This window comes from Myodes glareolus, chromosome 22 (genome assembly GCF_982192425.1).
Source record: "Myodes glareolus chromosome 22, mMyoGla1.1, whole genome shotgun sequence".
Classification (NCBI taxonomy): Eukaryota; Metazoa; Chordata; class Mammalia; order Rodentia; family Cricetidae; genus Myodes; species Myodes glareolus.
In genome coordinates this window covers 15,907,839-15,922,321 of record NC_142047.1, presented here as the reverse complement: position 1 = coordinate 15,922,321, position 14,483 = coordinate 15,907,839, and the positions used below count along the sequence as shown (strand labels likewise).

The 14,483-nt window shown below is 43.1% G+C and overlaps 1 protein-coding gene across 1 annotated transcript in view; it reads left to right on the top strand.

Moving 5' to 3' along the window:
- N4bp1 (NEDD4 binding protein 1) overlaps positions 1 to 14,483 on the top strand; it is a 48,863-nt gene that overhangs the window by 13,996 nt on the left and 20,384 nt on the right. The window contains exon 2 of the mRNA XM_087900433.1: positions 9,968 to 11,646. Within this exon, the coding sequence (XP_087756559.1) occupies positions 9,968 to 11,646 (1,679 nt within the window). The remainder of the gene's footprint in view (positions 1 to 9,967; positions 11,647 to 14,483) is intronic.

The window sequence follows — 14,483 nt, the reverse complement described above, 5'->3', positions numbered from 1 at the left end:
GTGCCGGCTGTGCGGTAGCTGCTTTACCCACTTCTGGTTTGAGCTCCTTTCTGAGTAGCACAAGTTGCCAGGAACACTTGTGAGCGTGTGAGGAGTGGCTGGATGTGATTGTGGTAGCATATGCTTGTGATCCAGCATTCCAGAGCCTGAGAGAGGGACTGCACAGTCCAGGCTGGCCCCATCAACTTGGGAAGATCTCTGCTCAAAGGTGGGAGTGTCAGCTCCCTGGTAACACCTGCCTAACATGCCTGAGACCTTGGGTTTAACCCTTCGTACCCCAGGAGAAAGGGGAAGGATGAGGGAAATAAATCATGGTTACTCACTGCATCAAGGTCAACTTTACATTTTCTGTTGGTTGCATGACATGGCAAACACACAAAAGCATTGAAGTGTAATAAGCTTAAGACACATAAAGTTTTTTTTTATTTAAAAGAGTTTTTCATATGCTATATTCTGATTGCTCTTTCCCCTCTACCAACTCCTCCCAGATCCTCCCAAATCGATACCTTTTTTGCTTTCTCTCATGAAACAAATACATGTCATCTTTTGCGCATCTAGTCCCTGACATAAGCTAGATGCTCTAATAGCTGTGGTGAGTGAGTGGGTGAATGAGTGAATGTGTAAACCAAGTTCTATGCTTTGAACAGAATTACGTTTAATACAGTCTTGACCTTTTCTTCATTTTCCTCCAAATTCTCTTTTTCTGGAGTATGTTAAATTTGTTTGCTGATCATGCTGAGGGAATCTACCCTATCTTTATCTTTGTTTTACTTTATTTTTGTTTGTTCATTGAGATAGGTGTGCACTATGTAGCTCCAGCTGGACTGAAACTCACTATGTAGACCAGGTGGGCCTTGAACTCAGAGTTCCTTCTGCATCAGCCTCCAGGGCACTGGGACTAAAGGCATGTATCACTATGCCTGCAACTTCATGTAGTCTGGCTTTTTAAACTTGTATTAGAAATGAAAGTATAAAGTTTATAAATTCTTCTTGTAGTGAATTTGTAATACTTTGATTTCTGTGAAAAAAGTATATTTGAAACTTACTTAGGAGAGAGGTTGGGCATGTTGACTTCTTGCCTTTATCCCTAACGTTGGGTTTCTTGGAGCTGGAATTATAGGTCATGGTTGTGAGTCAGTCACTCAGCATGTGTGTAGGGAACCAAACTAGGGTCCTCACAGTTCATGTTCTTAACTACTGAGCCTTCTTCCTCTTCCTCATTTTTTTTTTAGAATTCGATTTGATGTTTTGTGACTAGGTCTCACAATATCTCAGGTTATAATAAAATTGAGACAGTCCTCCTGCCTCAGCCTCCAGTGGTGAGATTGTAGCCATAGGCACCATGCTTGACTTTATATTTACCAGAACTCTTAACTCTGATTTCTTTCCTTCTCCTTTTGACATCCTGATTCCTGTTTCGTGAATTCAGTATCATTTTGTATTTCTTAGAAAGTGTGAATTATTTTATGTCCTGAGGATTTGTGATGGTTCCCTTGATTGTCAACTAGCCACAGTATAGAATCATTTTGGAAGAGAGTCTCAGTGAGGGACTGTGTGCATCAGGTTGGCCTAGTTGGGGGATTGTCTTGATTTCATTTGTTGATGTAAGAAGAATCTAGCCTAAAGACATGTGTTACTGTTTCCTGGGTTTGGCTCCTGAATGATAAAAAGAGAGAATGTGCGCTGAGCCCCGGTAAGTATGCGTGCATCCATTTCCGATAGACGTGATGTGACTAGCTACAAAGCCCCTGCCATCTTGACTATTCTGTTGTGATAGACTGTCACCTATAATTGAGAGCTAAAATAAAATAAACCCTTTCTCCTAAGGGTTGCCTTCTGTAAGGGTATTTCATCATAGCTACAAGGTAAAGCTAAAGCAGGGTTGAACTAGGGCCTCTGCTGCCAAGGGCTCTGCCCCAGAATACTGTCTGCAGCCCTGAAGCTGACATAAGAATTCTGCTTTATTGTCTTGGTTTCATAGCCAAGCCCTTGTTCATACACAGGTATCTTTATGTGTTTGATGAAATTTTTTTTCTTCTTTTTTTGAGGGGGTGGGGGTTCGAGACAGGGTTTCTTTGGCTATCCTGGAACTCACTCTGTAGACCAGGCTGACCTCGAACTCACTGAAATCTGCCTGCATCTGCCTCCAAGTGCTAGGATTAAAGGCATGTACCACCACTGCCTGGGTGGAAAAATGTTATTTTGGGGGGGAGGGTCCAATTTTGAGTTCTAGGTCTGGGTAGATCTGTTCATAGATGATCTTTATTGTGGGTTAACTAGAAAAATAGCCCTTTAAAGAGAGGATTTTGGAAGTCCTTTATCTAGAAAAGACATCTCTCCCCTCCAGCTTGACCAATTCCTTGCTGGCAGCCTGCTAAAGAAATCTGATCAACTTTTCCATATTCAAGTAACTGTAGGGTTTCCTCTATATACTTGATCTGGTGCAGGTGAACTCAACCACACATCTTACCTGGACTGGCAGCTTCCCTTACACTAGCAGGTATAAGGTGATTCCCAGTTCTAGGACTGCATGTTAAGTACCCTGCTAATACTCTATTACAGCTGTCAAACCTGGACAACATGCCTGGGGTAGCTACTTGGGAAAGACTTGGTAAACTTGGAAATGCAAATAGGAACAGATGAATTGGAAGAGTCTCAAATTTAAAAGATTAACAAGCCATTGGTAGTGAGTTTACTGCCCCCTCCCCCAATTTGTGCCTTGGTGCCTTGGGAACACCTGTTCCCAAACACCCTAAGAAATACTTTTAAGTGAGACTGGGCTTGGTGGCACATGCCTTTAATCCCAACACTGGGGGGCAGAGGCAGGCAGATGGATCTCTGTGAGTTCAGGGCCACATAGCAAGTTCCAGACAGCCAGGACTACATAAGAGAGAAATCCTGTGTCAAACAAACAAAAAACAAAAATAAAAGGCCTTTTAAGCAATCATCTTGTTGCACGGACGTTCCAAAACCACATTGGAACCACAACTCGTGATAGATCTGTTACCTGTTAGACATGCCAACATTCTTAGAACTTAAGGCTCAGCCTTCCACATTGCTGTTGGAACCAAGATCTCTAGCCCATTAGCCCAGGCTGATTGGACTCACTGAGTAGGAGCCCTAGGACTAGCTATCCTCCTGCCTCAGCCTCATCTTGCAGGAGTTTGTTCTCTCTTTCCATCATGTAGTCCCTAAAGACCAAATTTAGGTTATCGGACTTTGGCAGCAAGCATGTTTACCTGCCGAGGCATCTTGCCAGGACTAAAAGCTGCATTTTATAAAATAAACAAATGGGGCTGGGAGGTAACACAACAATAGAATACTAGTCTGGGATGTACAAGGCTTTGGTTCAATTCCCAGATCCAAAGAAAAAAAATGAAACACAAACACACACACACTAAATAAATAAATAAACTAATTAGAAAAAATAAAATGAGCAACTGAACCTAATATAAGAACTTCATATTAATTGCTACAATAAGTAGTAATATCTTAAAAGCCAAGGTTCTTTTTCCATAGCCTCAACATAAATGTTGTTTTCTGTTCTCTGCTACGTACAGTATGTAAATTAGGCAGACTATTCTTAAAATAACTGATATGACCATAGGCAGGCACACTCATGCTGAATGTTAATCTTCATTAAGTCACAAAGTATTTAGTTCTCTGTAGGGATGTGAACTTGTACCATTCACACTGCTCAGGAAGAGAGGACACTTAGATTCTCTTTGTCAAAGCATTGTATAGTTGCTTACCAATTTGAAGAAAGTTGAACAATTCTTACACTAATAAATAATATTTTGGTTGTGTGTCAATGAAAATAGACCTTTTACAATGATTTTTTGCCTTCAACCTGTCAAAATGACATTTCCCCATTTATTTATTTATTTATTTGAGATTTACTCCCTTTTTAAATGTATATTAGTATTTTGCCTACATGTATATCTGTGTAGCACATGCATGCAGTGACCTCATGAAGGCCAGAAGAGCAGATTGGATGTTCTGGAGCTAGAATTACAGAGCGTTGTGAGCCTCCAAGTGGATGCTGGGAATTGATCTGGGTCATCTGGAAAAGCATCCCATGTTCTTAACCACTGAAATGTCTCTCCCGCCCCAAACAAGCAGTATATGAAACTAGCTATGGGAGCACAAACCTTAATAACAGCATTTGAGATGTGAGCCCTGCAGGGTCAGGAGTTAGTTCAAGGCTAGCCTGTACCATGTGGGACCTGTTTGACAAAGCAAAATGCGGCTTTAGACCTTTTTCAAGTGTGGATTATGGGTCATGGTCACAAAGAATATAAAATAGTATGTCCTGTTCAGCTAATCTTCTGAAGGAGAAATGAATGTTTTATGAGCTTGTTGCTGAAATCAACAATTGTGCACCAGCAATGTAAACTTGTTCTTCAAGGCTATGTCTCACTGCGTATGTAAGTCTAACTAACCTGGAGCTCACAGAGAGCTCCTGCCTCAGGCTCCTGGAGTTAGGATTAAAGGTTGGTGCCATCGTGTGCACCAGAACCTTTATTGGGGAATTTCCTACCAAAGGAAATTATCCTTTAAGGGTAAAATAAAAGCATTCTCAGTTAAAGAAAAAGTAAAAAGAAACCATTGCTGATAGTCACCTGCATAAGAGTTGCTCAAGTTAAGGGCTGGAGTGATGGGTTGGCTGTTAAGAACATGTCTGAACACAAGGACCCGAGTCCAGTTGCCAGCACCTGTGTCCAGTGGCTCACAACCACCTATAACTCTTGCTCCAGGGGACCAGATACCCCTTACCTCTGCAGACATCTACACTCGGGTCTGCATCCTCCCCACTACATAATTAAAAATGACAAAAGTAATTTTTAAAAAAAAGTTGCTGAAGTACTAAATTGCTAAAGTTTACATGGAAGTAGTAAATGCCTGAATAGACGCAATTGGCTACTTTCTCCTTTTGTGATGTTTTGCTTGTTCATGGAAAGTGTTCTGGTGTAGTCTGGTAGAGTGGCCTTGAACTCAAAATTCTCCTGTGGCAGCCTGTTTAGTGGTGGGATTATAGATAGGACTATACTACCACACCTGTTATTCCTAAATTCTTCAACTTGAGTTTGATTGCTAAAAACAAAAAGTATACATAGTATGTTTGGTTTTTTAATGTATATACATGGAATATGAGGCAGCTATTGTAAAAAGTGGAAGACAGGATCCAAGAATAAATGAACTTAAGTCTGGGAATGTAGGTCAGTGGTAGAGCACTTGTCTAATGTATACACACCTCAGACTTTGGTTCTCAGCACAGGACGAAAACAAAACAAGAGCCTTTATCCTGGCATATTTAATTTCACGTGTGGGGGTGAGAAGGCGGCTCAGTGGATAAAGCACTAGTTACATAAGTTTGGGAACCGTGTAGAAGGTCGGCAGGCATGGAGGCCGAGACAGGATTTCATGCAGTAGCCCAGCCGTCCCCCACTGCTACCTCTTAAATGCTGGGACTAAGGTGGCTTACAAGTGTGAGTTCCCATGCCTGTTTTTTTGTTTTCTAATATGTGCATTTATGTCTTATAAATTTCCTTTTCAAGCCAGGCATATCTGCCCATGGCTGTAGTCACAGTGTAGGGAAGGCAAAGATGAAAGAACCACAGAGTTCAAGGCTCACTTGGTGATCTAATCATTGTTCTGTTGAGACTAATGGGATAGCCAATAAAATAAATAAATAAACATCTCTTTTAACACCACTTCGTTGTGCCTTGATAGCTCATACTATTTTATTCAGTGTGTTCCCAAGAAAACCCCCTATGGGGGAGCCATGGTGCACCTCAGCAGCAGAGCACTTACTCAGCATGCCTAAGGCCCTGGGTTCATCCCAGCACTGTAACAGAGAACTTGTTTGAAGATCCCCACCTTTACAAAGAAAGGAACAGAAAAAGGAAATCCCCTGCTGGGAGTTACTTAGAAGGGTTCTTTAGTTTCTAATTCCCAACCATTTGGGAATTATTCTGATCTTTAATGGATTTGTTTGATCATTTTGCGGTCAGATTTGCTACATAATCTCAGTTCTTTTTACATTTGTTGAGATTTGTTTCATAGTCAGCATAAGGTTTATCTTGATAGTTCTGTGGGTTCCTGAAAAGAGCATGTTTTGGCTGTGAAGTGTACTATGTAGACCTGCATGGCTGTTTGGTGGTGGCTGTGACCACCATGTAGGTGCTGGGTCCTTTTAAACTTGTGCCTGCTGAGCCAACTCTCCCTCACCACCAGCACTGGCCCCTCCCTTTTGGTCTTTTTTTTTTTTTTTTAATCCCTTCCTCTTTCATCCAGTGTTGAGAGCCAAAGTCAGGGTCCTGTGCTTGCCTTAGCAAGCATGCTGTTGCTGAGCTAAAGCCTCCGCTCTTAAATAGAAAACCTGTATAGGATGACATAGGAGAGGTGTAAGAAGTTGGAGCTTAGTGAAGGAAAAAAACAAACAGAGTTTTCTTAAAATTTAAGATTTTTTTTTGCCACCACAAAACATCCTGTTAATTCATATATAACCGAAAGAAGGATCTGTTACTATAGCTCAGTTAATAGAGTTCCTGCCTAGCGTGCCTAAATCCATAGGTTCGATTTCCAACACCGATAGACCAAGTATCGTAGAGACCAGCTTAAGCTACATAAGATCCTGTCTCAAAGTGGGGAAATGTGGAAAGATGACTACTGATGTATATAAAACAGATGGAAGCCACATTTCTTACAGAAGACGAGAAAAGATAAAGAAGTCTCAAAATGCAGTGATAAAGAGCAGTCCAGTTAGAGACAAAGGAATAAGATGTTTCCCTGGAGAGGACAAATGGTATGTGGTCAGAGTCAGTAGCCAGGAGGACGGTGGGGACTAAGATAAGGTAGGCCACACTCCTATTGAGATGTCAAGAATAGGAACTAGTACTCTTAAAAACTGACAGAGTTTTGGGGAAACTGGATTTCATACTTTTGGGTGGTACTATAAAATGTGTAGCCAACTGAAACATAGTTGGGTACCTTCTTAGAAAACTAAATATGTGTTTACCCTGTGAACCAGCAGCCGTGTCCCTCAGCATTGATCCTAGAGACATGAAAACTCACGTAAAAACCTGAACATGGATCTTCATAGCAGCTTTATTTTCCTTTAGGGTGTGTTATTTTGTTTGTTTGAGACAGACCTTGCTCTATAGCCGAGGCTGGCCTCAAACTCTTGCTTTGAGCTCCTTTCTTTGCAGTCTTTAGCATGAGCCACCACTTCCAACTACAGCATCGTAAGTTTTAAGGACATCACATGACAAAAGTCAACCTCACTACACTCACATCCATGCTTTTGGCAGCACCATTCACAATAACTGAGTCATAGAGCCAGCCTAGATGCCCACCCGCAGGTGAATGGGCAGAGGAGACGTGGTGCATCTGCCCAGTGGAGTTTTAGTCAGCCTCAAGCTATGAAAGTGGGCCTAAGGGAGCTGGATAGGAGAGAAGGATGGGGTGGAGTAGAGACAAACTCTGTGTATTCTCATGTAGAACCTGGATTTAAGTGGGGGGGGGGGGTGGGACCAGTAGGAGGTGGAGAGGTACAGTAAGAAAGGTGATGGGTGGGTACAAGTCAAGTAAAAAGAGGCCTGTGCGCTTTCTGTGTGCTAAAATGTTTAAAGTCAAATATTGTATAATTTCATTTTTATAGGTTTAATAATGTCACAAAACTATGAATTTAAAAAGCAAACAACTGAGTACCAGTGGTAGATGTGGCCATAAAAAGACAAGAGCAGTCTTTGTGGTAGTAGACTAATTCTAAACATTGGCACAAGATGATGGTTTTATAAAATGATGAGATGAACTAGTCTAGATCTGTGGGCTCACGTGCAATGTAGATGTTCTGATTCTTAGAGTACCACCCTCTAGATGTAGTGGTTAGGGGAAAATAGATGGAGTGTAGTCTGTATTGTACTTTTTAAAAGGTTAGTTCTTGTGAAACCATTAGCTCAAGGTAAAGCACTTTATAAAAATATTTTCTCATTTTAAAGAACTTATTTTTTAATCTATGTACATGTGATGGAGAGGTGAGTATATGCCAATGTGTACAGATGTCCACAGAGGCCAGAAGAAGATGTTGCATCCTCTGCAGTTGGAATTACAGGCTGTTTTGAACTGTCTGACCTGAATTTTGTGAACCAAACTTGGGTCTTCTAGAAGGGCAGGGAATGCTCTTAACTGCTGAACCATCTCTCTAGCCCCTATAAAAATATTTTTAAAGCCGTAAGTAAAGATAACATAAGTTCAAACAAGTTTTAGTAATTGGAGAGAGAAGTGTTTGTGCTAGGGTGTCATGTAGCCAAGGCTGGCCCTTACCCTGTGCACCTGAGGATGATTTTGAACTTCTGGTCCTCTTTCCCCAACCTCCTAAGTACTGGAATTATAGACCTGCACCACCTTGCCTAGTTTATAGGGTAATAAGTTTGAACTCAGGCCCTGGTGCATGCTAGGCAAGCATTCTACTAGCTTAGTCACATCCCCAGATCCCACTTGGAGCTCTAAGACTGCTAGCATCAGTATTTAACACTGCTTGGATATTCAAGAAGGTAAGACAATCGGTTCTTTGGTTTAACCAAATTGTCATGTTAACAACAGTAGGAAATTACACTTATTAAAAAGACAAGACTCCTGTGCTTCATCCTCAAGACAACAAAGCCCAGTGCAGTCAAGATTCATAGGAGCCGTGAGAGCCTGCTATTTCATCTTCGTGGAGATTTTGTGATTCTAAAGTATAAGTAAATGCACAAAGGTTAGGTATAAATATGTAAACGATTCTAACTGAAGAGACGTGGTCATCGACAGCAAGTGCATATTAAATTCAAGCTGGAAGAGCTCCTGACTGATGCTGCACAGGCAGAGCTTTTAAATAGCACTGGTTTTGGCAACACTCTGGGTTGAAAGTACAGGTCAGATCTCCTTTCACAGTGTCTATGCAGAAGTACACTGCCCATTGAGTAACAACAGTCTCACCATGTACTGAGTACCCTGTAAGAACTTTAACTCCCTAACCCTCTATTACTGCACTCTTCTTGCCTTTGCTGTTGAAGAAACTGGACTTCGCTTGTGTAACTTGAGCAAGACTGCACCAGTAGTATTTATGGAATCTGAGACTAGCACATTCCAGAGCTAAAGTTGGTGGGTATGTTAACAAATATGTTTCACTGGGAGGGTGTGTGTGTGTGTGTGTGTGTGTGTGTGTGTGTGTGTGTGTGTATTGCCACAGCCTATGTGTAGAGGCCTGAGAGTTGATCTTCTCCTTCTCCCATGTGGCTCCCTCGGGTCATCAGCAGGCTAGGCAGCAAGCTCTTTCACTGCTGATCCTCTCGCTAGTTCCCAGTGGCAGCCAGTAGAAGTCCTGTTACTATTCTCTGGGTATACTTGAATCTTACTGTTTCTAAATATCTTCAAGAAGCCTGGAGGAGGGGTGATCATTTTTTTTTAATCTGCAAACCAAAGGCAGTAGTGGTACAGGCTTTGCTCTCTTGTAGCTCACTGAGCTGATTGTCTCATCAGATATGTCCCTTTGTGAGAAATGACTGGGTAGGAGGAGGTTTCTTTAGATGTAAATGAATCCAGCCTTGGGATTATCCACTGTGCAGCTAGGCAAGCACCTAAGATCACGGTGGAAGACACAGTGAAAGGTTATGCATTCCCACTCTGTAGATATACAAAGTTTCAGTTCCTCTAGAGATGATTAAATAGTGTAGAATGAAATACACACACACACACACACACACACACACACACACACGCACACACACACACACAAAAGGTCCAAGCTGTAATTTTTTATTTTTATTGAAGTCAAGGACTTTTACTCCAAATTTTAAATATGCTTAATTTCTTTTTCTTTTTTCTTTTCTTTTTTTTTTTAAAAAAAAGGTCAGCCTTGCTATTGTAGTTCCATGCGCTAAGGAATCTGGTAAATTGGTCTAATTTTGTCTTGTCTTTACAGGAGTATATCAAAGGAATTTGTGAGCCTGAACTGGAGGAGAGAGAATGCTACCCCACGGCCATGCACTGCATTTTTGTAGGAGCACAGAGTCTGTTTTTGAAGAGCCTAATTCAGGATACTTGTGCTGACCTCTGCGTTTTAGACTTCGGGCTTCTTGGCATCAGAGGAAGTGCTGAGGCTGTGGTCATGGCCAGGAGTCATATTCAGCAGTTTGTAAAGCTCTTCGAGAATAATGAGAACCTGCCCAGCAGTCAGAAGGAGTCAGAAATCAAACGGGAATTCCGACAGTTTGTTGAAGCTCATGCCGACAATTATACAATGGATTTGTTGATTTTGCCCACTTCCTTGAAAAAAGAACTACTGAGTCTCACACAAGGTGAAGAGAATCTGTTTGAAGCAGAAGATGATGATGTCATTAAAATTGGAGGTATTCACCCTCCAGAGTTGACGCAGAATGCTGCCACAGGACCAAGTATTGCTAGAGAGGAAAGTGTTTTACAAGAAGAGTCCAGAAATAAAACTAGGACCCCTGTTTCTGAGCTCACAAAACAAATGGATGCAGTCTTTTCTAGCTCCACAGATGTGCTCTTTGCCCCAGTAAATGGTCTAAATCTAGATGAAGATACACTTTCCACGGACAGAGTTTGTCACAAGAGGAGGTCTTCTGATACAGAAGAAAGGCACACCAAGAAGCAGTTTTCCTTGGAGAATGTTGTAGAAGGGGAGCTTCTACATGATGGCAAGGCCTCAGATGGAAATGAAGTCCTTGACCCGTGTGACACTGCTGCTTCCAACTCTACAAATCTAAGCCCCGATGGGAAAGACACCACGGAAGAAATGGAGTACAGCATCCTTGTAAACTTCTTCAGAACCATGGGCTACTCGCAAGAGATTGTCGAGAAGGTCATCAAGGAGTACGGGCCTTCTACAGAGCCCTTACTGCTCTTGGAGGAGATTGAAAAAGAGAATAAAAGACTCCAAGGAGACAGAGCGTTTGCACCTTGCACTGTGTGTCCAGATGCCACTCAGAGCAGAAGTGCAGGTGTTGGGAGCAGCATGAATGAGCTCACAGCAGTTTCTACTCCAAAGAACATACAGAGTCACGCAGAGCAAAACATGGTGGAAAAATTTTCCCAGTTACCGTTCAAAGACTCTAAACCATGTACCTCAAATTGCAGAGTTAATTCTTTCAGAACAGGGCCAGTAGGACAGAAACACGAAATGTGGGGCTCAAACCAGAACTACAGTTGTAATGTAGACCTTGAGACCGATGGCCTCTCACCCTCTGTTGCCTCTTCCAGTCCTAAAGAAGTCAGCTTCATTTCGAGGGGAGCCACAGGTCACCACCAGAGAAGCCCAGCTGTCCCTGAAAATGGCTTTCAACAGCAAGCAGAATCCTTGGCTCCCAGTAATGCGAAGGCTGCCTGTGAGAAACGTTCTGGCTGCTGTAGCTCTCCTCAGCCTAAGCCACACTATTCCCCTCCACCGCTGCCCCAGCTGTTACCTTCAGCTACCGATGCACGATTGGCTGGAACCTCTGAGCTTATGGATTCCTCAGTCACGGGGGTTCAGAGATTTCGAGATACCCTGAAAACACCGTACAAGCTGGAATTAAAAAATGAACCAGGGAAAGCTGATTTGAAGCATATTGTTATAGATGGGAGTAATGTTGCAATTACGTAAGTCTACTCTGTTCTTACCTAGTTCCCTTCAGCAGCATCTGAGAGCTGTGTGCGAGTGTGTGTGTGTGTGTGTGTGTGCGCGCGCACGTGCGCGTTCAGGACTGCATTCTGTTCTAGTGGATCTGGAGCCTTCGGGAGCCAGGGAAGGACCAGCTGCTTGGGAAGAGTTTTTGTTGTTGTGTCGTTTTTTGGAATTTTTTTTCTTTTTTTCTTTTTGTTTTTTCAAGACAGTGTTTCTCTGTGAACTTACTCTGTAGACCAGGCTAGTCTCGAATGCACAGAGATCTGCCTGCCTCTGCCTCCTGAGTGCTGGGGTTAAAGGTGTGTGTAACCACTACCTGGCTGGTTGGAAGGATTTTGCATTTCGTTTTCTGGAGTTCTAAGCTCTTGCTTGACCCTGTTGCTGTGGGTAGGGGAAGCTAAAGACTATATTTTCACGTTACATGTCACTCTGGCACATCTGGTGCAACTGTAGATGAACTAGACTTTGAAATCTGTGTTAGATTCCCAGTACAAGAGTGGAGCTGCTGCCTGCTGCTGTCTTTTGTTTGTGAGACATTCTCTTACAGCCCAGGCTAGCTACTAATTTGTAGTACTTCTTGCCTCAGCTTCCCCGAGAAAATCTTTTTTAAAAATTAATTAATTTAAAATGTGTGTGTGTGTGTGTGCGCGCGCACACGCGTGCGTGTATTGGATTTTCAAAGAAAGGGTTTCTCTGTGTATCCTTGGGTGTTCTAGATCTAGCTGTGTAGACCAGGCAGGCCTTGAACTCACAGAGAACCACCTTCCGCTACCTCCTGAGTACTGGGATTTAAGACGATAGCCACCACCACCACCCGGTTTATTTTTATTTTTAATTCAGTGTATGTGTGTGTCTGAAAGTCAGTTTGTAAACATGAATGTAGTACCAATGGGGGCCAGAGAAGCATGTCAGATCCCCTAGAGCTGGAGTTCTAGGTGAATTTGAGCCACCTTACGTGGGTGCTAGAAACTGAATTCAAGCCTTTCTTAACTGCTGAACCATCACTCCCAGCTCCTACGGATGTTAAATTCTGAGAATAATATTCTCTGTTGAGTGCTTGGATGGCCACTTTCTAGGAATTCGGAATGGTCAACTCATGTCCTGAAGGTTTAGGAATGCCTTTGGCTTTTTCTTTCTGGTCCTCACGTTTGGACAGGGTCCTTATGTGAGGAGGGCGCATGCTCCAGCCCTGTGCTGTCTCCCTGTAGGCTTCTCATCTGGAGATGCTGGGGAGGCGACATTCTGACTCACGATCCTCCTAGTGCTTATGATATGGGCATGAAAAATAAATTGTTGGCATATATGTTTATTTTATGTGTATGAGCGTTTTGTCTGCATGTTTATATGCCCACCACATGCATGTCTGCTGTCCAAGGAGGCCAGAAGAGGAAACTGGATCCCCGGAACTATAGTTACAGCTGTGAGCCACAGTGAGGGTGCTGGGAACTGAACCCAAGGCCTCTGCAATGTAGCAAACGCTCTTAACTGCTGAGCCGTCTTTCCAGCCACCTGTATTTCTTGTCTTCTTTCTTTTAAATGTATATGCTGTGCATTTGTGTGAACGCATTCCACATGTTTGCAGGTGCCCCTTGGAAGAGGCCAGACAAATGCATTGGATCCTCTGGAGCCAGAGTTGCAGGCAGTTGTGAGCCTCCCTCAATTGATGTGGGAACTGGAGTCAGCTTTACTTAATGAGTTATTTATTTTGCTAGGTTTTTTTAAAATTAAAATTTACAAAGAAATATAACAAGGAAGTATGGCACCTCTCAGCCCCAACAATTACTAGTTCATGACCACTCTTGTTCCATCTGCACTCTTACCCTACAACTTTAAACCCACTTTTATGGGATTTTATTTTTCTTTATTTTATTCTGTTTATAGTCCCTGTGGTGCTGGGGGTGGAGACCAGGCTCTTCTGAGCTTTAGGCCAATGCCCTACTGCTGAGTTCCCTCCCTAGCCCTTGTGTACTTCAAAGGAGATCTCAGGTGCATGTGTCATCCGGAAATACTTCAGGGTGTGTCTAAGATACATGCCATGCTTTCTGAAAGTATTTCCTACTCAGAGGAAGATGGGACTTTATATCTTGGCAGTCGCCTTCCTCATGGTGGCGAGGACTCTTGCTCAGTTCCTCTCCCTCCCTTTCTTTTGGTGTGGCTGTATGTTCGTCTGTCCTGTTCTTGAGGAATTCTGGGACCTGCTTGTCCTTGGCTCCACTGAGCAGCTCCAGAGCTCCCTGCTGGTAGGGAGCAAAGCCACACACCTCCCACATGAACTTGGTGGGTTTGGTGAGGTGCCTCCAGCAGCCACTGTGCCTGGCTTGCTCGTGGAAAGTCCACAGCCATAGGGTAGCACAGAACCATGGCTGCTGACAGCAGTAAGCTGCAGGACTGGAAGCCAGGCCGTTTGGTCTTCTCTGGTATCTTCAGCTTGCTTGCAATCCTCCAACCCACCTTTGAAGTCTGCCCTGACAGCTTTTGGTGTGTGTCTTTTGTTTTGGAACAAGGTCTCGCCATGTAGGCCTAGTCTGCTACTTGCTGTGATGACTGACCAGGCTGCCCTAAACTCACAAAAGATCCAATCTGTTTCCTGAGTGCTGGGATTGTAGGCATGGGCCTCCACACCTGCCATGTTTGTTTTGAGGCAAAGTCTTACTATGTAGCCCTTGCTGGTCTGCTGTGTCAACCCAGGCAGGCCCCCAAGTCAGGAAGATCCTCCTCCCTGTGCCTTCCCAGTGCTAGGCTTTAAAGGTGTGTGCTACTGTGCCTGGCAGTGTGGATTTTGCGAGCATGAGCATTGTTTTAGTTTTCCTTT